The sequence below is a fragment of the Manis javanica genome, chromosome 18 (assembly GCF_040802235.1).
Source record: "Manis javanica isolate MJ-LG chromosome 18, MJ_LKY, whole genome shotgun sequence".
In the NCBI taxonomy this organism is placed as follows: Eukaryota; Metazoa; Chordata; class Mammalia; order Pholidota; family Manidae; genus Manis; species Manis javanica.
In genome coordinates, this window is record NC_133173.1 from 14,694,242 (window position 1) to 14,718,214 (window position 23,973).

Consider the following 23,973-nt stretch of genomic DNA (forward strand, 5'->3'; position numbering starts at 1 on the left):
GGCCTGCACATAGATACAGACACAGAGTTAGAGATACTTCTTTAAATCTTGCTCCAATTATCTCACATTTTTCCAATATGGTGTTCTTTAATGCGATGATGATAGCTGATAATGTCAGGCTTGGTTATTTTGGTAAGGAGGGGCATTTTTTTTTCCCATAAGAAAGCATCTGAATGGAAAATTTATGGTTTTGATCTGATTAAAGCATAAATCCTGTTTGGATTAAGAGCCAGGTGATCGAGGTCCTAAGGCTTGGGGGTGGGGGGGTGGGAGACTGCATACTTACCCCTACACCTCTAGCAAGTATCCCCCTTCCCCCAAGAAGGTCCACTGAACGTTACACTCACAAACCCAAATACATTAAAAAAAAAAAAACCCAATTTTAAGCTTTTTCCTTCTCTGAAAATATCATAAAGGTAGGTTAAAGACTTGGTCTTTAAATGGGTACATGTCAAGATCTGTCTGAAAAGTAAACTCAGTTTTAAAGTAGCCGAGGGCAGACATTTTGTTGATTAAGAATGGGCTGAATTCTTTCTTATTCAAAATAATTCCGACTGTTTGGCAATAAAAAGGAATTTTAAAAATATTTTCCACACTGAACAGTGTCTTGGATTTAGCCTTTCCTAGAACACATCTGATGGAGGAGCGGAGGGAAGCCTGCCCTTTATTCAGCTATTTTTTTGTTTTATAGCCCAACAATCACAATTATTAATGCAAAGTCAATGCAAAGCCTTGAAGGATGATATTACCAAAGATAAAATGAAATTCCAGGATCAGTCTTCAAAGTTAAAACTTAAGGCGTAATTGACCTCTTTCCAAATTGTTTTATGGCAGGAGATTTTTAACTGACTTGCACACTAAAAACTGTCCCTCCCAGCATCTGCCTGTCTTTTGCAATCTACAAAGACTGCCCCAGAGTTAAAGGAAAGCCTTTGGAACCACCTTCCCAATCTGACAACACTACAAGTATGTCCAAAGGAAATGAAAAGATTTGTTAATCTATCTACCTACTGATCTACCTGTTTATCAAATCTTTTGATCTACTTACCTACCTACTCATCCATCTATCTATATTCATGTGAGAATTTTCCTAGGAAATGGGTTCAAACAGTATTACAGTGTATATTATCAAAAACATATATATACATTATCAAAAATACATTATCCAGGTCTTTTTAGCCTTGTTGTTATCTCAGATGGAATTTAAGAATATAGGAACGAGGATACCGCTTTGAGTCGATCCGGGGGCTGGTGAGGACTGTGATATGTGGGGATGTGTCACAAACACCACAGAGGGAAAGGTATCATTCTGAGGTCCCTGTGGACATGGCTCACAGGCCCCAGTGGCAGCCCAGGCACCCACCTGTGACCACTCAGAGGCCTCCCAGATGGACAGGCAGTCCTGGCCTTCACAGCTCTGGATGGGCGCTGGCCGGGGGCCCGGGCAGTAGAGGGGCCGGGTGGCGATGTGTGTGCCATTCTGCAGCTGGAACACGCAGGTCACCTCCCGATGCTGGAAGCCTTTCTCACAGGTGGCCGAGCAGGGGCTCCAGGGGCCAGCCACCCACCTGCCCAGAGGGACGAGAGACAGTGAGAGAATGATTGGGAGGAGAGGTCAGCTTCTGAGGAGAGCTTTGCAATCAGCTTTGGAAATGGTTCCAGAGTATGGGAGCGGAGGGAGCAATCTGAGTTCAGCGGCCTACTTGATACAGAACTTTTCTGTATCAAACGCCCCTCTGGCACATGAGCCATTGTTCCCAGCTGGTCACTCTCCTGGTGGTGGATTACTTATCCCTCCCGTGGTCTCACCACATGCTTTGTTCAGTGGAGTGAGTGGACATGAAGCTGGCCGACTGCCAGCAGAAGCCCAGAGTGTGATCATGTGGTTTGGCTTTCATTCCTTCTGTTTCCTGTCCCCTGCCATGAGAACAGGTCCCAAGACGGGGAAGGCTCCAACAGCTGAGCCCTCTAACAGCATGCCACGGAGATACTGGGGTCATTTGTCATTGCAGCAAAAGCTGGCTGGGATAGCCTTTGACAAACGATGCCCCAGTGACGGCTTGAACACACCGGGACCAGGTACCCCTGCTTTCCCCCCGAGTGGGCTGTGGGAAGACCCAGCTGTTGAGGCTGTCGGTTTGAAAGTGCTCACCTAAAACTTTGCCTTTTTAGCTAATATTTCAATGTTCCCAATGCTGTCAGGGTCTCTGGCCTCAGGGTGTTGGAAAGAAGCTGAGCAGTTTGGGAGCCAGGACACAAATGGGGCTCTGAATGCCCTTTTGGGGACCCTAAAGGACTCTCTCCTACTTGGGTTCCTGCACAAGCCTTAAATACTCCTGGCTCCAGGGGCTCACTGCTCAGCAAAGTGGCTCAGTCTGTGCTGGCCAGCTCTGGGAACCATTCCGTTCTTCCTCATTAGTCAGAACAGTCTCAAGTTCAGCCTGAACCCTAATAGGAGCATGCTGTCCCACTGCTAAGAAACCCTGGTGATGTCTTCCTGTTGGCAGGGTTCTTTGAGGGGGCCCTGGATGGTGCCAACCTCCTCGCCTCCAGCTTGCCTGCTCATTCATCCGTCCCTCCATGGCATATTCCCTGTGGGCTCTTAGTGCCAGGCAGTAGTCTAGGTTCTGATGAGGAGGCAGTGAGCAAAACAAAGCCTTGTCCCGTGAATGTCACCATTCCAATGGGGGAAAACAGTAAACCAATGAACAATATGCAATGGAATACAACATAATATGGTCTATATAACATATTAGGTATTATTTACAAATAGAGAAGATGCCACACAGTAATGAAGTGCTTTCGAGAAAAGTAAAGCAGCAGCGTTGGGCAGGCCAAGGAGGAGGTGAGGGGTGAGTGCTGTTTTACATGAAGTCGCAGGGACTGCCTGAGTGGTAAGTTGATGTTTGAGCAGCGCCTGGAAGGAAGTGAGGCGTGGGAGCCTTGTGGCTGCCTGGGAAGTCTTCCAGGCAGAGGGCATAGGAGGGGCAAAGGCCCTGCTGGAGAGCACGGCTGGCAGTGGCAGGGAGTCCAGGATGGCTGGGGGGTGAGCAGGAGAGTGGGGGAGAGAGGGCAGACACAGAGGTAGCAGGGCGAGACTGCACCGGGCCTGGTGGGCTGCTGCGGCTCTTGCTGGAACAGGACGCAGTCCTGGTGGGTTTGCTGAGAGGAGTGATGTGCCCCTCCGCTCCGGCTCTGTGCAGATACCAGGCCCCAGTGGGTAGGGGCAGTGGCAAGGAGATAGGGACGAGGCTCCTGCACTGGTCCAGGCAGGAGACGGGGGTGGCTTGAACCAGCTGGGGTGGTGGAGGTGGTCAGCTCTCCACACTTCTCCCCCACCCCACCCTGTTCTCGGCCCTTAGGGCAAGCTCAGGCCTCCTTGTCTGGAACCCGTTTGCAGTCCCGTGGCTCAGCTCCCCACTCTGGCCCCCACACCTCCAGAGACGGCTTCTAAGCTCCCCTTGTAGGACTGCTGGCTTATGCTGCGGGAGGGAAAAGGCAGTGTCTGCCACGGGGGGTGAGGACAAGTGACAGGTGAGGACAAGTGACGTATCACCCATAAACCGCTCACAGCAGGGCCTGGCACAGAAGCCTGTGTAACTTACACCTATTGTCTCCTTGGTGGAGAAGGTAAGGCTCCCAGAGGGCAGCCAGTGGGGCGTGCTTCCATTTCAGCACCTGGCAACTGCTTAAACAACACTGAAAGAACTGAACCAGATTCTACCTATTTCTCCTCATTCTGGTCTTTCGTATAACACAACTGCCTTCTTGGATATTTGAAGATAGCTCTTCTGTTCCCTTTTTAAGTATTCTCTTATCTTGAGCAAAATAATTTGCATGTGGCAGATTCTCAGCCATGGAGGGAGTGGCCACATATGGCCCAAGAGCAGCAGAACATGGGATTTTTCTCCCTCTTTAAACGGAGACTGCATATTCATTTGTGCTGCCCAACTCCACACCATTTCTAATTTTTTAAGCAACCAGATTGCACCTCTTTCCGTTTCTTTTACTTTTTTTTTTCTCTCCTGAACTGACTCTCTCCTCTGTACTGACCTTTTGCAACAGACTTGGTGGATACAAACATCAGGCTTTGGAGACCTAGGTTGAGACCTGGTCAGCTATTGTCCCGATCCCAGCTGTGAAAATAGCCTTGAATCCCACTCCTATCTTCCGTATTTACTGTGCTTCCTGGGATTGAGCCTGAAAAGTGGGACCTTTATCTGGGCTCCTGGTGGGGACAGTGAGGGGAGTTGCTGGGAGAGGTTCGGCAGTCCTGACGCAGACGTCTTCTCTGCCTGTTGCCCCGTCGCTGACTGGAACATCAGCTCTGTGGGGATCAGTTTCCCATCGGGCTGTGAGGGACTGCCAGCTTCCCAGGTTTTTTTCCTTTGCCTTTGATGTTTCTCTTGCACCTTTTAGATGCTTTGCAAAAGTGTGACAGAATGGAAAACAGCCCATGCATCCCTCCTCCCTTTTCCAGAAGAATCCTTTGACCCTTTACACCAGATACCAGAGTCTGGCAGAGGAATGGGTGACACAGTCCTGAGCACACGTAGACATGCAGGAAGTCTATGCTTGGTCTGCCTGCTCCTTGCGGGGAGGACTCTGCCTCTTGCAGCAGTGTGAAGGTGCTGCCCCTGCACCTCTCCTCAGAGTACTATGGTTACTGTTGCATGTACCTATAAACTCCCAGTTCCTGGGACCTGCTAGGATTCAAAACAAGCTCCATCTGAGGTCAAAGGAGTCTCCCCACCATGTGGGACTTGGCTCTCACGGATGATGTGATGGGGGAGAGAAGGGAGCATGGACACACTCCTCAACTGCAACTCACATGGGCGCAGCTGGTGGCGCATCCCAGCTCCACAGCCCTCCTCTGTCCCCAACTCTTATTTCCCAGCATGCATACAGTTCAGTACACATAGATGCAAATATGGCGTGGCACAGTGGGAGACAGACAACCAGCCGACAATCGGTGTATGAGGCTCACTGACCAGGCAGAGCTGAGCGCAGGGCTGTGGGGGCCTAGGGAGGCATCACACTCCATCTCAGAGTTAGTGAGTTTGCAGGTGATTTCTGAGCTGAATCCCAAAGCACAAGCATGGTTAGCTGGAAGTAAACTTGGCTGTTGTGTATATTATTTTATTCAAGGGCTATTCGTCATTCTAATACTTGCCAGATTTAAAAAATGGTGATGTGAGGATACTTGGACACCCCTGCTTATAGCAACATAATTCACAATAGCCAAAAGGCGAAAGCAACCCAAGTGTCCATAGACAAAATGTCATCCATACATACAATGGACTATTATCAGCCTTGAAAAGGAAGAAAATTCTGACACTTGCTGTAATGTGGATGAACCTTGGGGTTATTATGCCGGGTGAAATAAGGCAGTCACAACAGGGAAAGTACTGTCTGATTCCACTTATCTGAGGTCCCTGGAATAGTCAAATTCATAGAGGCAGAAAGTAGGATGGTGGTTGCCAGGGGAGCTAGTATTTAATGGGTGCAGTGTTTCACTTGAGCAAGATAAAAAAAAGGCTCTGAAGACACAAGAAGTTAATGTACTTAAGGCCACTAAGCTGTGCATGTAAAAATGGTTAGGGTGGTGAATTTTATGTGCATTTTACCACAATTTAATTCTGAAAGAAGTGATGGCACTGGGTAGTTAAAAACAGGTAGTAAATAGGGAAAAGAAGAGCAAGGAAGGGAAGTGTCTCCCAGGCCTCCAGGAGCCAGAGGGGAGCCAGGAGAAGAGGTCCCCAGCTCTACACGGACCCCTGGGAGGTGCAGGGCATCCCGCGGAGAGCACAGCACCCCTGCCTAAAATGAGGGATGAGCCGGCTAGCGGGGAGGGGCTCTACCATGTGCACACACAGCTGCAGTTTATTGTAGCTCTTTTTCCGCTTGACTTTTTGCTCCTGATTTTGACAAATATCTCAGTGAGGTTTGGGGACAAAAAATGACTTTCTTGAAACTTTGTTTTTTGGTGGCTGGAAGAAAGCATTTCCACCTGAATGACTACGGCTGCAGGAGACCCATCAATGGCAATAGGATATTGGAATGGAGCATCGCGCAATCGAATGTTTGAGTAAAACCCCATTAATCCCAAGTCCAGTAGTTTGGGAAAGGAATGACAGTTCCATAAAACAATGTATGTTATAATTCCAGCTTATGTCTGATCTTTTTTCATTTGTGTCCCCTAAGATCCTTAAGAGTGACGTCAGCCAAGTTGGAGTCAGCAGCTCTTCTTAAAAGCAATAAAACTGTAATTTTGGAGGAAGCCACCGTTAGCATTTCCCTGACTCCGGCCGCTTGTGCCCAGCTCCTCTGGGGTCAGGACGGACTCGGTTCCTTTACTGTGCGGCAGGCTCAGCTCCCCGACATGTATTTCATGGTCAGTCATTCCAATCAGTACTTCAGGCAGCTCAGTCACTACCCGAGACCCTGTATCCACTTTTTATTGCTGCTGTAGCAAACGACCATAAATGTAGTTGCTCCAGACAGCGCAGATTTTATTACCTTACCTTCCTGGAGGTGGGAAAGTGGACGTCGGTCTCACTGGGCTAAAAGGTGCTGGTAGGGCTGGTTCCTCTGCGACTTGGGGAAGGCAGTGGGCATGCCTTCTTCAGCTTCTGGACGCTGCCCCAGTCCCTCGGCTCATGGCTCCTTCCTCTCTTCAAGGCCAGCAATGTCAGGTTGAGTCCGTCTCATGTCCTTCTGACCTCTTCTGGCTCCCTCTTCCACTTCTAAGAACCATTGTGATTACACCGGACCCATTCAGATAATCCAGGAGAATCTCTCTATTTTAAGGCCAGCTGATTAGCGGCCTGTATTAGTTTTCTAGGGCTGCTGGAAAAAGTACCACTAACTGGGTGGCTTAACCCAACAGCAATGTGCTCTCCCCCAGCTCTGAAGGCTGGAAGTAAAAAAATCCAAGTGTCCGCAGGGTTGATTCTTCCTAAGGACTCTGAGGAATCCGTTCCAGGACACTCTCTTTGGTTCTGGTGACAGCTGGAAATCCGTGGTGTTCCTTAGCTTGCCGATGCATCACTCCACTCGCTGCCTCTGTCTTGACATGTTTCCCTGTGTCTCTGTATCCTTATGTGGCCCTCCTCTTATAAGGACATTAGTCAGCCTGGATTAGGTGTCAACTCTACTTCAGTATGACCTCATCTTAACTAATTACACCTCCCAAAGACCCTATTTCCAAATAATGTCACATTCTGAGATGCTGAGGGTTAGGACTTCAACACCTTTTGGGGGGGACACAATTTAACCAAGAGTACAACCTTAACTCCCCTTTGACATGTATCCTCATTTATTCATAAGTTTCAGAGGTTAGGATGGACACATCTTTGGAGCCATTATTTTGCCTACCACAGACCCATCACATTCACCATACTGAGAAATTTCAGCTTCTATTCAAAATTCTGTTCTATTCAAATTTTGAGTTCACTTTAATTAACTTCGTACAGGTGTTGTGGAAATCTGCTGAAATGTGACTTAGTTATCACAAACAATGACACCTTCAGAATCACATTCTTCTAATACCATTATTTTATGCTGAATATAAAGAGAATCTCAAATATGGATAACGAAAAAGAGAACACTGGTAGGTCATTTATTTTCAACAACTTCCAAGTTGCGAAAAATAGTGTGGGCTATTGTATTTTAACACAAGTGTTCATGCTAACAAGTGATCTGCCCATGGGGTTCAGGGTTAACTTTATCCATTTCCAAAATACACCAGTAGGAAAGATCTGGTACTGGCTGAACACCTAACCTCTGCCTATCTCTGTGCCAGGAATGTTCTCTACATTAGCTAAATTAGTCAAAGTAGGGAAACAAGATGCCTGTATGCGATTCTATGAGCATCTGTTAGAAAGATGGGCAAATTCCAGGCATAGCATCAAATAGGCCACATGTAAAATATCACAGCATAAAAATAAGGATGGGAAATAGCCCGAAAAGCTCCAGCAAGCTTCAGGGCAGACTAAAGAGAGAAACAGTTACCAGGATGACTAGTTTGTTCAACCTCCCCCAGACATGTGGCTACCAACTTCACACCAAGCCTTGAATCAAGGCTGGGACCCTAAGCTTAGCGTCCCCGTCTACACCAAGCTCAGTCAAGGGCATGGTCTTTGGGGGAGAGGGAAACGTATAAGCAGACACTCTCCTCACTGCCTGATAAGTGCTGTGGAGGAAATGGAGCTTGAGTTGAGTCCTGAAGGTCAAAGTGAAGTTGGCTAACCAAAGAAGCAGGGGCTCAGTACCCTGATAGAGAGAGCCTGCCCAAAAGGTGCCAAGGAGAGAGAGTAAGGGTGCAATTACAGACACAGGGTGGCTTGTCTTTGGAGGGTCTCCAGCAACCACATGCCCCAGGGCAAGATGTTGGTGAGGCAGTGGGAGAGAAATGGAAAACCAGCACTGAGATGAGATGTAAGGATGGAGTTAACAGGGCTTTGGGTCAGGAGAGAAAGGAGGGAAGAGTCAAGCTCAGGGTTCTGACCAGCCCAGAGGATGCAAGTGGTGCCTCCCCTCTCAGGGGCAGCTCAGGGGAGGGGCTGGCCTGGTGGAGGGCTGTGGGTGCCACTTTGAGAGGGGTGGCTGAGGTGTCCACTGGGCAGCTGGGTAGTGTGGGGAAGGGCCTGAGGTGCAATTCTGGAGTTCAGGAGTACACTCTGGGTTGCAAACAGGGTTAGAGGTCATCAGCAAGAAGGTCCTGGCAGAGGGCAAGGGCAAGAACAACTCCCCCAGGAGACTGTACAGGGAGGACAGAGGACAGGACTGGGGAATGCACATGTAGGGGGCTGGAATTAGGGGGACTCTGCAGGAGCTGGAGAAGGAGCAAGGAGCAAGGCTAGGGAGGCTGTTCAAGAGACACGAGGGAAGGGGGGGGCTGGATGAGGCCTAGGAAGTGTTCTCTGGATTTAGCCACAGGACCCAGGGAGACGAGGGGGCCAGCCCTTTCAGGGCCAAGCTGAGTGACGGTGAAGAGGAGAGGCCCATGCACAGGTCCTGAACAGACCCTTGGTCTTGGGGTGACACCCACGCTCTGGAGACCAGGCCTGTCCTTACGGTACAGGTAAGGAAGGTGCCTCATCACTTGGAACCTCTAGTCAAGTGGCCTGCAAGACAGCACATCTGCGTGGGAAGGGAAATGCTGAGAATGGCCAAGGGGTGGAAGCAGCGGCAGAACAGACAAGGAAGCGCCCCTCACGGGCATGTCTGTCTAGAAGGGCCACCCCTGCCCACTGGCAGTGCCTTGTGGTCATCCTGGGCCACATGGCAGAGCAGATGACCCATCAGAGGCCTGGGCAATACCCGACACTTAGGTGGGCGGCAGGGGAGGGAGGCCAGGGGCCTGGTGAATGGAGAGAATGTGGTGGGTGGGGGTCACCCTCGGGATTTGGTGGGAGAGCCCAGGCCAATTGGTTAATGTGCCTTGAAAGAGTCTCGCTTAAGGAACGATCTTGCCCATTCCTAGACCAGGGAGCCTCAGAGAGTCTGATCTGGAAAGCTACACAGATCAGAGCTCACACTTCTTGTGAATTCTCTGCCAAGAGAAAATTGGAAAGGACAGGCTCACATTTCCCCAGAGGTGGGGCAGCCTTATGATGCTAATGTGGCCATGGTCACCCCTCCTGCATGTGCCTGGCCCTTCCCACTGCCACCTCGCTCTTGCCCCACCAGAACCCCCAAAGGAAGGTGGCTCAAGGCCTGCTGGTTCTGCGTCACAGACGGAGAAACTGATTTGCAGAGGCAGCAGGGCAGGCCCGGGGCCCACGTTAGTAGGCGGGTCTGTCCTCTGTGCCCCAGTCTACGGGCTTCGTTTTTTTATCCCCACAGCCATGCTTCTGGTTAGGGTACTGCCGACCAACCTCATTATGATGCCCTGAAAGTTAAAGGCACCTGCATATGGAAGCCAGACATTCTCCAGCACTCGGAAGCCCACACTCAGGCTCTGGCATCCAGGCAGTCCTGGACTCAGCCGCCCCTCCCCTGACCTGCCAGTGGGTGACCCCGGGCGAGTCAGCAGTCCGGCCTGTTCCCTCCTCCAGAGGGGTTGGTGGCTCTCATCTCACAGGCCTGTTAGACGACCGGCCGAGGGGGTCTCTGCCACGTGCTCAGCCCAGGCCTGGCTCAGCTATTGTTAATTCTGTCCCTACTACACTCAATGGAGGCATCCACTTCATTCAGAGAAGCTCCCCAAAGCCCTCTGGAATGTGCCGTCTATGTGGACATTCTGAACCCAAACCAGTTCATCTTAAATTATTATTTTTTCTAATTGGCTATGTGATTGCACAAGTTGAATGGGAGGAATATGAAAAACAGCACGAGGCCTCTGTTTGAGTACTGAATCAATTTGGTTTGAGTTACTTACCTCTTCTGAGCTTTAGCTCCCTTAGCCATAATCCAGGGTCAAGGCCAACAGTTGTACACATTTGCAAGGACTGGGTGATACATACGTGGTAGGTGAAGCCTCTGGGGAGATGCCTGGGGCAGGGAGGGCCCCAGGGCTGTAAGTGTCTTCCCGGCCTCCCCAGCGCGGGAATGCTGTCCATGGGGCAGTGAATGCTTGGCTGAGGGAATGCAAACACTTTGCTCCGCTTCTCTGTGGATGACACGCCCTCGCCCGGGGCACCTGCGGCTTCAGCCGTGTGCTGTGGGCTTGGGGGTGAGGAGACGTGGCAGAGCCCAGCTGGCCAAGAGCCGGACTTCCCGGGCCCCTTTCCAAAAACACCACAGAGGACTCCAGGCAGCATCGGACTCTCCTGTTCGCCTACACGGCTCTCACCCCCAAGGGCAGATTGGGGCCAGCACCTCTGTTATGAGAACAATCAAAACATGACTTTAACATGTGTCATTTATAGTCTCTGAAGATACGTGGCTGCTTTTATTGAACAGATGTCCATGAGAGAAGGGGTGAGGCGAGGGGGCAGACGAGGACTTAACGAGCTGAGCTGAGATGTTCTCCCAGGGGCACGAGAGTGACTCTTTACAGCCACAAGTTACATTTCAACTCAGCATTTCTCCATTTATGGCTTGAGAATTATGCGTCCTCATATACGTTTCCCCGTAAAGTAATATTATACACATATTTGTTTTTTAAGGGAGGAAATGAAAACCTGAAGTGCATCGTGAGGAGCAAACATGTGAGCATTTCTTGGCTGGAGTCTGTTAGCCTTGAAAATCAAGATGGGTGCCTGGCCAGGATTGGAGGATTTTCCGTGATTTCCTGAAAAGGTCCTTGAGTCATTGTGGTTAGTTCTCATCTGCTGATGGAAGGAAGGCAAAGAAAGGAAGGGAAGGAAGGTGGCGACATTCTGCTAAAATATGGCTTAAGAGAAAATGTTTTAAAAATGGTTTCTCTAGATACTGCACCGGCTAACCCCTTTTGAGAGTTAAACTGGGTGGTATTCTCAGCAGTGAGATGGTTCAACTTATTTGATTTTGCAATGATCTTATGTAGAGCCATTCTAAAGGTAGGCACAGAAAGGTTAAGCGGCTTGCCCGAGGTCACACATTAGTAAGTAGAAAAACCATTTTAACAATTCCATTGAGAGATGTCACATACCGTATAATTTGTCCATGTAAACAGCACAATTCAATATACTCTCAGTCATGAAACCACCACTATCAACTGCAGAACATTTTTGTTTTCCCAAAAAGAAATCCCACACCTCTTAGCTATCATCTCCCAGTACTGCCCTAGACAATCCCTATTCTACTATCTGTCTCCATAGATGCCACTTCTGGACACTTCATATAAATGGGATCAGATTGCATTTGGTTCTTTGTTATTAATTTCTTTCACTTAGTATAATGTTTTTAAGGATTCATCCATACTGTAGCATGTAGTAACACTTCATACATTTTCATTAATGACTAATACTTGGTTGCATGGATATACCACATTTTACTGATCAGTTCATCAGTTGATAGACATTAGGGTTGTTTCCACACTTTGGCTATTTTGACTGATGCTACTGTGAGCATCTGTGTATAATTTTTGTGCAGACCTATGTTCTCATTTCTCTTGGGTATGTACCAAGGAAGTAGAATTGCTGGATCATAAACTCTATGTTTAACAATTTGAGGAATGCCAGACTGTGTCCAAAGAAGCTGCACCATTTTGCTTTCCTACAGTAGAGTATGAAGGTTCTAAATTCTCCACAGCCTCATAAATTTTTATTAGTATCTGCCTTTTTGATTATAGTCATCCGAGGGGGTGTGAAGTGGTATCTCACTGTGGATTTGTTTTATTGTGGCAAAATACATACAACATAACATTTACCATTTTTACCACTTTTAAATGTACAGCTCAGTGGCATTAAATACATTCATACTGTTGTACAACCATCACCACCATCCCCCAAACTTTTCATCACCATGGACTGAAACTCTGGACTCATTAAACACTAGCTCCCTATTCCCCCTGTCCCAGGCCCTGGCAACCATCACCCTACTTTTTCTGTCTCTCTCTCTATGAATTTGACTACTCTAGGTACCTCACATAAGTGGAATATACAATATTCATCCTTTTGTGACTGGCTTCTTTCTTTTTTTTTTTTGACTTAAAAAAAATTTTGGTATCACTAATATACAATTACATGAGCAACATTATGGTTACTAGAGTCCCCCCATTATCAAGTCCCCACCACATACCCGACTACAGTCACTGTCCATCAGTGTAGTAAGACGCTATAGAGTCACTACTTGTCTTCTCTGTGCTGTACTGCCTTCCCCATGAACATCCCCCCACCCCCGCCCCGCTACATTATGTGTGCTAATCGTAATGCCCCCCTTTCCCCTTATCCCTCCCTTCCCACCTATACTCCCCAGTCCCTTTCCGTTTGGTAACTGTTAGTCCATTCTTGGGTTCTGTGAGTCTGCTGCTGTTTTGTTCCTTCAGTTTTTTTCTTTGTTCTTATGCTCCACCGATGAGTGAAATCATCTGATACTTGTCTTTCTCCACCTGGCTTATTTCACTGAGCAAAGTACCCTCTAGCTCCATCCATGTTGTCACAAATGGTAGGATTTGTTTTCTTCTTATGGCTGAATAATATTCCATTGTGTATATGTACCACATCTTCTTTATCCATTCAGCTACTGATGGACACTTAGGTTGCTTCCATTTCTTGGCTATTGTAAATAGTGCTGTGATAAACATAAGGGTGCATATGTCTTTTTCAAACTGGGATCCTACATTCTTAGGGTAAATTCCTAGGAGTGGAATTCCTGGGTCAAATGGTATTTCTATTTTTAATTTTTTGAGGAACCTCCATACTGCTTTCCACAATGGTTGAACTAATTTACATTCACACCAGCAGTGTAGGAGGGTTCCCCTTTCTCCACATCCTTGCCAACATTTGTTGTTTGTCTTTTGGATGGTGGCCATCCTAATTGGTGTGAGGTGATATCTCAATGAGGTTTTAATTTGCATTTCTCTGATGATTAGGGATGTGGAGCATCTTTTCATGTGCCTGTTGGCCATCTGAATTTCTTCTTTGGAGAAGTGTCTGTTCATATCCTCTGCCCATTTTTTAATTGGATTGTTCACTTTTTGTTTGTTGAGGTGCGTGAGTTCTTTATATAGTTTGGATGTCAACCCCTTATCAGATATGTCATTTATGAATATATTCTCCCATAATATAGAATGCCTTTTTGTTCTTCTGATGGTGTCCTTTGCTGTACAGAAGCTTTTCAGTTTGATATAGTGTCGCTTGTTCATTTTTGCTTTGGCTTATTTCACTTAGCATAATTTCTTCAGTGTTCATCCATGTTGTAGCAGGTATCAGAATTTCCTTCGAATGTAACACATTTCATTCTTCCATTGAGGGACACTTTGGATTGCTTCACCTTTTGTGAATAATACTGCTATGAACATGGTTGTACAAATATTGGAGTCCATGCTATAATTATTTTGTGTATAGTCTTAGAAGTGGAAGTGCTAGATCACATGGTAATTCTGTGTTTACTTTTTTGAGGAACCACTCTACTGCTTCCCACAATGGCTGCACCATTTGACATTCCAAACAGCAACATACTAGGGTTCCAATTTCACCACCTCTTTACCAACACTTGTTGTTTGCTGTTTTTTGATAAAAACTACCCTAATGGGTATGAAGTGATTATCTCATTGTAGTTTTGATTGGTGTTTCCCTAATTATTATTGACATTTAGTATATTTTCATGTGCTTATTGGCAATTTGTATATTTCTTTGGAGAAATGTGTAACCAAGTCATCTGCCTGTTTTTTAATCAGCTTTTTTCATTGTTGTTGAGTTGTAGGAATTCTTTGTATGTTCTCAATATTACTACTTATCAAATATATGATTTGCAAATATTTTCTCCCATTCTTTGGGTTGCCTTTTCAATTTGTTGATAATATTCTTTGATGCACAAAAATTTTTAATTTTGATGAAGTCCAATTTAATTTTCTTTTGTTGCCTGCTTTTGGTTTCATATCTAAAATTATCACCAAATCCAGTGTCATAAAGCTTCTTCCTATGTTTTCTTCTAAGATTTTTATAGTTTTAACTTTTATATTTATATCTTTGATTCATTTTGAGTTAATTTCTGCATATAATATAAGGTAAGGATCCAGCTTCATTCTTTTGCATGCTGATCCTCAGTTTTCTCAATACCAATTGGTAAATATCACTGTGGTTTTGATTTGTATTTCTCTGATGGCTGATAATTTTGAACATATTCTCTTGTGTTTATTGGCCATTTATGTATCTTCTTTGGAGAAATGTCTATTAGGTGATCTGCCCGTTTTTAAATTGGGTTGTCTTATTATTGATTTGTAAGAGTTCTTTATATATTCTAGATACAAATATCTTGCCAAATATATGATTTGAACATTTTTTCCCATTATTTGGATTATATTTTCACTTTGCTGCTGAGTTTGAAGTAAACAAGTTTAAAATTCTCATGTCTAGTTTATCTATTTTTTTCTTTTGTTGTTTATGCTTTTGCTGTCATAGTTAAGAAACCATTGCCTAATCTGGAGTCAGGAAGATTTATGCTTGTTTTCTTGTAAGAGTTTCATAGCTTTGGCTCTTATATGTAGGTCTTTAAACAATTTCAAGTTCATTTTGTCCATGGCATGAACTAGTAATTCAACTTCACTCTTTGCATGTCTTCCAATGTCTCAGCACCATTTACAGAGAATATTTTTTCTTCATTTAATTGTCTTGGCACCCTTGTCAAAAATCAAGTGACAGTAAATTTAAGGGTTTATTTCTGGACGCTCAATTACATACCATTGTTTGAAATGTGTCTCTTTTTGCCATTACCATACTTTTTTGATTACCCTAAGTTTGTAGTAATTTTTGAAATTTGAGAATGAGTCCTTCATCTTTATTCTTATTTTTAAAGATTGCTTTGACAATTTGGGTTCCTTTGCAATTCCACATAAATTTTAGGATCAGCTCGCCCATTTGTGCAATAAAAAAAGCTAGAATTTTGATAGGGATTTTGTTGTATCAGTAACAATTTGTGGAGTATTGCCATCTTAACCGTATTAAATCTTTTAATCCATGAACATGCAATGTTTTTAGATGTTCATTCACTTACTTCAATACTGCTTTGTTGTTTTCAGTGTAGAAATTTTATGCTTTTGTAAAATTATTTCCAAGTATTTTATTGTTTTTGATGTTACTATAAATGGACCTGTTTTGTTGACTTCCTTGTCTTGTATTATTCATCACAAGAGTAGAGAAATATAATTGATTTTTGCATATGGACCTTATATCCTCTAACCTGGCTCAACTCATGTATTAGTTTTAGTAACTTTTTAGTGGATTCTTTAGGATTTCCTATATACAAGATCCTGTCATCTAAAAATAGATATAATTTTCCTTCTCCTCCATTCTAGGTGCCTTTTATTTCATTTTGTACCTAATTGCTCTGGCTAGAACCACCAGTATAATGTTGAGTATAAATGGTGAGAGCAGGAATTCTTGTCTTATTCCTCTCCTAGGGGGAAAGAATTCAATATTTCACCAGTAAGTGTGATGGTAGCTCTGGGTTTTTTGTAGATGACCTTTCTGAGGCTAAGGAAATTACCTTTTATTCTTAGTTTGCTGCATTTTTATCACAAAGGAGTATTAAATTTTCTCAAATGCTTTTTGTATGTTTGTCATATAAGATGATAATGTGGTTTTGTCTCTTATGCTATTGATGTGGTTTATTATGTTGATTTGCTGATGCTAAACCAATCTTGCATTCCTGGCATAAATTCTACTTGGTCATGGTGTATAACCTCTTTTATATGGCTGGATTCAATTCACTAACATTTCGCTGAGGATTTTTGTGTATTATTTGTAAGAGACATTGGTCTATAGTTTTCTTGGGCTGTCTTTGGTTTTCTTATCAGGGTAGATAGAGTTGCCTCATAGAATGAGTTGCAAAGTGTTTCTATCTCTTCTTCTACTTTTTGGGACGGTTGTGAAGGACTGATGTTGACTCTTCCTTCGATGTTTAGTAAAATTTACCAGTAAAGCAATCGGCGCCTGGGGTCTTCTTTGTGGTAAGTTTTGGATTACTAATTCAATCTTTTACTTGTTTAGGTCTGTGTAGGTTATTTATTTTTTTCTTGAGTCTGTTTCAGTAGTTTATGTTTCTTGAAATTTGTCCATTTAATCTAGTTAATTTTTTATTGTTGTTGTAATACTAGAAGCACTTTCGTTTTTTCAAAAAAGTAGCACCAAGTATCCAGATAAAACAGGGAGAAGTGGGGTCTATTCCAGGCGTCATGTGTGCTAAGGTCACTGTATTGTTTGGGAAGAGGCTAATGGTTCTGAGTAATGTTGGATATTACTAAAACTCTTATAGTTAAGATATATGGGAAACAGTGAAGGGTAACCATTAAAAGAACAGAAATGTAATCTATACCTTCCAAATAATAGAGGGGAAAAGAAGAAAATAGGAAATGTTTAATTGTAGTTCAGAATATTTTGTAATTTCCAGTATCATTTCTTCTTTAACTCATGAATTATATATATATTGTTTCCAAAAATATATAGGAAGGTGGTTCACTATCTTTTTACTGCTTAGGGCCAATGTAGTTAATTAGTTTAACTAAATTAAAGATTAAAGCTTCTATTCAAAGACACTATAGATGAAAGCAAGACCTCAAAATGAGAGAAATTTTTAATCTAGGATATACAAAGAACTCATATAAATCAACTAGGAAAAGATAAGTAGACCAATAGGATAATGGGCAAAGAATAGGAGACTCAATCACAGAAAAAGAAATATAAATATCTACCTAACATACAAAAATACTCAACCTCGCTACAGAGCAGGGGAATTAAAAAACCAAACAATGAGGTATGGTTTCCCACCCACCAGACTGGCAACACTAAACAAATCTGGCTAAGCCAAGTTTGGCCATGACTTGGGCAATGGGAGCCCTTACAGAATCAGAGACGCGGTTACAACAGGTGAGCCCTTTGGAGGAAAGCTCAAAGTGTGCGTACTCTATGACTCTGTACCTCCATTTCTAGGGATATAATTTCTTGCATGTAAGTCCAAGAAAACTGGACAAGAGTGTTCACTTTATAATTGTTTATATAAATCCTTGCCTGCAAACAACTCAAATGTCCACCAAGAGCAGAACTAAATACAGAAAATGAAATAATGTTCAGCCAGAAAATGGTACCAGAGCCACAGTTGGCAACACGGATGGATACCAAAGGCAATATGAATGTACATATGCAAAGATCCTATTTACAACATGCCAAATAACACTCCTTCTTATTTGTAGGTTTATACATATATAGTAAAGCTTTGAAAATTTGAGTGAGAAGCATATACACTAATGGGGGTGGGAGAAGAAAGGAATATTGTCAGGGGTCAAGGAGGACTTTTAATGTGTAATATTGCTGAAAAGATGTGATGCAAATATGGCAGTTGTAAAGATTTGTTAAAATTCAAAGGGATACATGTTATTTGTTAATCTTCATTAGTAACAAAGTATACATGAAACTTTTCATAAGAACCAGGTCTGTACCTACTAATTGACACTGACCACAGAGAGTGGCTGCAAAGGGAGAACTCGGTGCCTGCAGTTCGCAACGTGGAGAGCCAGGGGTCCTCTGCATCCAGGTACCTGGCAGATTCCAGCCCACTGTTGCTATGTGGCTGTGCGGGGCAAGTATTGCTATATCTTTCCTTTTTAGAAGTACAGTCTTACTGCAATGTTCTGGTTTTAAAATTTGGAAACAGACTCTAAAACTTTAAGATGCCTGTGTGAGCCAAACCGTGTCTGCTGTGGAATCCGGCCCTGTGGCCTCCCCTCTAGGACTTCACACTTCAATGTTCTGAGGCAGTGGCTGTGGTGGTTCTGAACCTAAGTCCGCATGACCAGATGTGTATTTTTCTCTAACTCTCACCTGATGAGACCACTCTGCACCATTTGCTTGTCACACAGATCTTCCATCATTGCTTCAGTCCCCACATATCTACTGTACACGAATACTAGTTTGTCTTTTGGTTGGCTTAATAGGTTAGTCCCAAGAATTTTTTCCCAAGAGGACTAGGAAAAAAAAAGACTCCCCCAGATTAATAATGTGACATAGTTTTCCCAAAACACCAGTCTGAGTGGGACCGGTCTGAAATGAACACCAAAATCCTGAACCAAGTGGGCTGCAGAAAACACCCCGCAGCCTGATGAACACCAGCAGGAGTCCCTGCCTTGTTGGCCCAACTGCCCAGGCCCACAGTTATTCAACATGAAAACATTCAAGTAGACCTTCCCAACATTCCTCCCCTGACTCTGCCTCACTTTGGCTATGAACATGCTCAGAATTTCACAAGACTCTCCCAGAATGTTCCTAGGGGGAGTTCTCAAGAGTTAGAGTGGGCCAGCTCTGCGTCCTCTGGAAGGGATACAGCAGGGCAAGGCTGCTGCGTTTAGAGGGGCAGAGGCAGGGCTCCAGCACGGCCAGCCTCAGAGCCGGCTGACTCTGGCTGCGAGCTCACCCTGTGAGGGTTCTGGCACACAGATTTATGAGCAAGGGAATTTACAGCTCTGCCTGCTTCCCCACCCACGAGTGCCTTTAATTGCAAGCCTCACATGTGCTCCCTGCACCTCTGCTGCCAAAGGCACTCCCTGACTCCCCCAGAGCAAACAGGAGCCAGTCAGGCCCCTTGACAGCTTCCAAGGTGGATCTTTGTTGGTCTATTTTGACTATCCGATGTCTCAAAATAAGCCGTGCTGCCCCTGCTGGTCAAGGCTTATAAAGGATTGTGTCTATGGGGAACCTGAGAAGAAGTTTCCCCGGGGTGACAGACATCCCAGGCCGGGCCCATGCAGAAAAGGCTGGTGGTATGGGACCCAAATCCCACGCAGTAGCTGGTGTCCTGTGGTGCCTACCTTCCGCTAAAACGACTAAAGGGTCTTTGGTGAGCATAACTGGTCACAACGAGCCTCAGGGCAGACAGCAGCTCTGACCCGTGACAGGGGTGACTACTCCCTCTGGTCTTTCCTCCTTGACCTCTCAGGCCAAGAGTTCTTGCCACCCTGCGTCTACTCCCCGTGGCCTCCCCTCCCCCTTCGCCACGTGTATCTTGGCCCTCCCCGTGTGGTTCCGTCATTGGCTCTTTTGCTCCCGTGGCTCACTTCTATTTTATTTTATTTTTCCAGACCTTACTTATGCCACAGTTTCCACAGGTACATGGATGCAGAGGACCCCTGGTCCTCACTTTGGGACCTGCAGGCCAGTGTGATCCGCAGCCTAGAGGACAGCGGGGAGGCCCAGTACTCCTCCGGCTCTGGGTGGGTGGGTGTGCGCGCAAGCCATTCCTCTTTCCCCTGCTGCCAAGGTCTGGTGGCTCCTTTTCCAAAGCACAGCCACGCATGATTAGGATCTGGGGGCCAGCTCAGACTGCTCCCTGGGCCACGCCCAAGCAGTTGCTAAGAGGCACCAAGCCAACCCCCCAAAGGGACCTCAAATTGACAACCTCCCTTCCCTGTTGCTATGGCCACCTTCACCTGGGTATTGTAACAGTCTCCTAACTGGCTTGCTCGAGTGTGTTCTCTTTTCCCTTCTAAGTAACCTTAGAATTAAGATTCTCTGATGGCTTCAGTCACATGACTTCCTCACTCCAAAACCATCAATGGCTCCCTAGTGCCGACTGTCTTTCACACCCTAAGCCTGGCAATCAAGGTCCAGTCTGATAATTTAGTCATTCTGACAGCCCACGCTCCCCCATCATTCCACCACATTGCATGTTACAGATGTTTTCAGGAACAGATGCAAGCAAACAAAAATAAGACTCCGGAAGAAGGAAAACAAGGATTAGGACAGAGTAGGGCAAGGGGAACCTGCCTCTTTCCCCTGGATTTGTTTGGCCCCATGTGCTCCTCCCTCCCTGGACCCTTTGATATTCCCTCTGCCCAGCATACCTCTTCCGTTCTCTCTGTTGGCCAGTCTCAAGTGCCTGCCCCTCCATCAGCTCCCTCCGAGGTCCTAGATGTGCCCTCTCCCATCTCTGGCACCTCTAAGGTTCCCAAATGGTCTTAATAATACTGTTTCCCCCAAGACTATCCCCACCTTTCTATGGCTGAGAGGCAAGAGGCTTGCTTCTAGTTCAGGCTCACTAGCTGCATGACTGCCTTGGCTACTAAACTTCCCATAGATCTATCTGCCATCTGTGAAATGGGGTGAATGGCTGCTACTCATCCATTTCTCACATGGATGCACCAGTGACTAGTCACATGTGTCAACCAGTTATCATCTGGGTCCCCATCTGGACTGACTCAGGACTTAAGCAGGCACATCTCAGAACAGTCCATTATCTGCACCACCCCCTACTCCAACCCCCCAAATACACTGACTTAGCCACATCTTTCATAGACGTGCCCACCTCCTCCCTGGGTGGGTCTCACTAAGGCAGCGTGTTTTGAGTGCACTCTAAACTTCGGCTCCAGCTCACTGGAGAGACACTGTATTAACGCTGCTGGCTAATAAAACAACCAGCAGTTTCCTATAAAAAGTTACAGTGGGATAAATCCACAATAAAATATTCATGCCCTTTATTTCACTTCACAGAAAGATTCAAACATCTCAACCAAATGCAGTCACAGCAGATGCTAAGCAGATGGTCTTCAGGCAAGCAAATGAGAGACAATAATTAGTCTCAATTAAGTTCTCAATAAATTATGTAATGGAGACCTTTAGCCACTCAGCCCTGAGCTTGCTGGGCCAAAGTCGGTGAACCTGGTCCAAAACATTTTAGAAACTTTGGACTGCTCTGCATAATTCATGCTCTGAATAAATTGCATAGTGTCTTGGCATGAGAGGAAATAATGAATACCATAACCGTTTTCGATTGAAAATAATAATTTGTTAATAATTTTAATAGCCAACAAGCTATAGGAACCATACCCCCCTGTCCCTTAGCTCTTCAAGCAGAAAGGAAAGAGATTAATTTTGATTTCTGGCTTTTTAAGCCTATGGCATTAAATCATCCTTTAGGCTTTTGAGAGCTCTATTCAGCAAGTATAGTGTCACAATGATCTACTTTCACTAGAACACGGTCTCTTCACCTTGATTTTGAAAACACTATTACCTATGTATCTGATCAGCAAAGGTGTTTCTCTCTACTTGGGCTTTAAGGATTTCCCTTAAGAGGGGTACATGAGATTGGCTGCCCCCTGCTCTGCCTATAAGAACCTGAGAGAACCCATCTTAAGTCTTGTTGGACCGACTTTTGTGACATCTTCTTTCTTCTCCAGGATCACATGTTGTCAATTTCTACCTTGAGGTGAATAAGAGAAAATTTTACTTACTTAGAAAATGGTAGAGAATGTCCCACTCCCCAGTGAAATCCTTGGGGTCACTCAAACTCCCGCCTTCATTCTCAAAGGCCTGGTTGTGTTTTGTTTCAGATGATCCTTGTCCAAGCAAGGATCACTGGCTCTTTTGAAGGGATGTTCCTAGCACAAAGCCTTGAGCTTGCTGAAGACCCAACACATGATTTTTGAATTTAACTGAATCCCACGGCTGTCAATGGAGAAAACTGAGACATAATCCAGAGCTTCCTAAGATGAGCTTTGTGCTGGTCTCCAGGGAATCTCTGTCTACACTCCTATTCATTTTAGGAATCTCTTCTGTAACCATATTTTTTTGTTTACCTAATAGAAATTACGAATATAATTCACACATATTGTAGAAAATTTAGAAAGTATATACAAACGTAAAACAGGAGAACAAAAGGACATCCACGATCCGAGTCTTTTCCTAAACATATTTTCTTTAACTATTGATGTCATAGTATAAACAAATCTTTTTGTATTTTGTTTATTTCTTAAAAGCAGAAGCAGCTCCCATGTGATCAAGAAACTTTTCTCAAGAGTGATTTTTTAAATGTCTGCATAACAATCCATTGTATAGATAGAGCCAGATCGCTTAAGTAATGCATACTTGTTGGACATTGGGCAGTTGCCAATTTTATCCATATTTTGGATGATTTTTAAAGGGTAGAAATTGAAATCTTGGGTCCAAGGTGATGAGGGGTGCATTCAGAAGACCAGCAGGGACTGCTCGGATCTGTGTGCTGTGGGGTGTCCATTACACTGTGTCCCATGGTGTCTCTCCAGTAGCCTGTTGATGCATCAGAGTAGGCATGCGTGTTCTCTAGATGATGATGCTTAAAGTGTGTAAAGGCAGTGGGGCAAGATGGTCTCTGAAATCCTTCTTGGTCTCTCTACTTCTTTTTACTAATGTACATAGCCCTTCAGCTATTCTTCTTGGGGTAGCCGTTTGCAGGCCATTTACCCTATACCTCCATCTCCTGCTCAAGACGCACCCTGCTGGTCAATGTTTCATTGCGTCTGGTCTTAATACATAACAGCTCCAATTATAACCTGACCAGCTTCAGGTCAATAAACAATAATAACAACATTTACTGCATCCTTCTACCTGCCAGATGCATGTGCTGTGGTCTTCACTGGATTCCCACTTAGACAAGGAGAGGGAGACTCCTTTGAAATAGCCTGTTCAGGGTCACAGAGGCAGGGAGCAGTGAGGTGGGCTCTCCCTCCAGCCCTGGTGTGCTGTGGCACAACCACTGCTTCCTGGTACCTAAACGCACCTCCACACAAATTCCAGCGGGGCATCTGTCCTCTGTTCCCAGTCAAGGGCTCTTCCCATAAGGCTGGAGCTGCCTTGCTCCACTGTCAGTCTCTCCCACCTGAAGGGAGCTTGTAAGAGTAGAGAAGAACCTCTTCATCTTAGGTCAGCATCAACTAGACATCACATCTACACATGGCAGGTACTCAGGTGAACGACTGAACGCAGGAAAAGCTTTACATGCTCAGGCTGAGCTTGACATCAGCGGACATGCCCAGGTCTTCCTTCTTCTAAGTTAACTGCCAAATGTGGGTGCAGTACCCCAGATATTTTTATTTCCAGGTAGAGGGGGCTTCTGCACTTTTCAAAACATTTTTGTTATTAATTCCAAGTTTACTGCTTTGTGACCAGAGGGTATTTACTGCTTGTATTATTTCTACTTTCTGAGCCTACTGATGGTTCCTTTCTGGCCCAAAACATGATCAGATTTTGTGACTGTTCTATGTGCAATTGAAAAAAAGACAGTTTCTATTATCAGGGTGTAGTGTTTGATACACATGACTTACCTTATTGATTATGTATATTAGGTCTTTTATGCCCTTCCTTATTTTTTATCTACTTGGCACTTGATCTGTCTTACATTGAGAGTAGTGTGTTAATGTTTACTATACTCAATAAGTTTCTATCTATCTCTTTGCATCAGCTGTGGCTTAGATTTTAATAAGTAATTGCTATGTTACCTGGGCCATAAATAATCATAACTTCTGTATCTTCATTGTTAAATACTCCTGTCTCCACCTTTGGTTCAGTCTTATCTCTACAAGTAAACTTATTAAAATGTTCATCATCATTGGCCCTTACGTATTCCCAGTCATCTCTTGGT

At 44.8% G+C, this 23,973-nt stretch overlaps 1 protein-coding gene across 6 annotated transcripts in view; it reads right to left on the bottom strand.

The window, feature by feature from the left end:
* The window catches only part of ADAMTS17 (ADAM metallopeptidase with thrombospondin type 1 motif 17), a 313,719-nt gene that overhangs the window by 19,852 nt on the left and 269,894 nt on the right, over window positions 1-23,973 (bottom strand). For 5 of the 6 annotated variants that reach the window (XM_037000598.2, XM_073227012.1, XM_037000599.2 and 2 more), the window contains one exon: window positions 1,364-1,568. In XM_037000598.2, the coding sequence (XP_036856493.2) occupies window positions 1,364-1,568 (205 nt within the window). The other variant, XM_073227014.1, reaches the window with a different exon arrangement.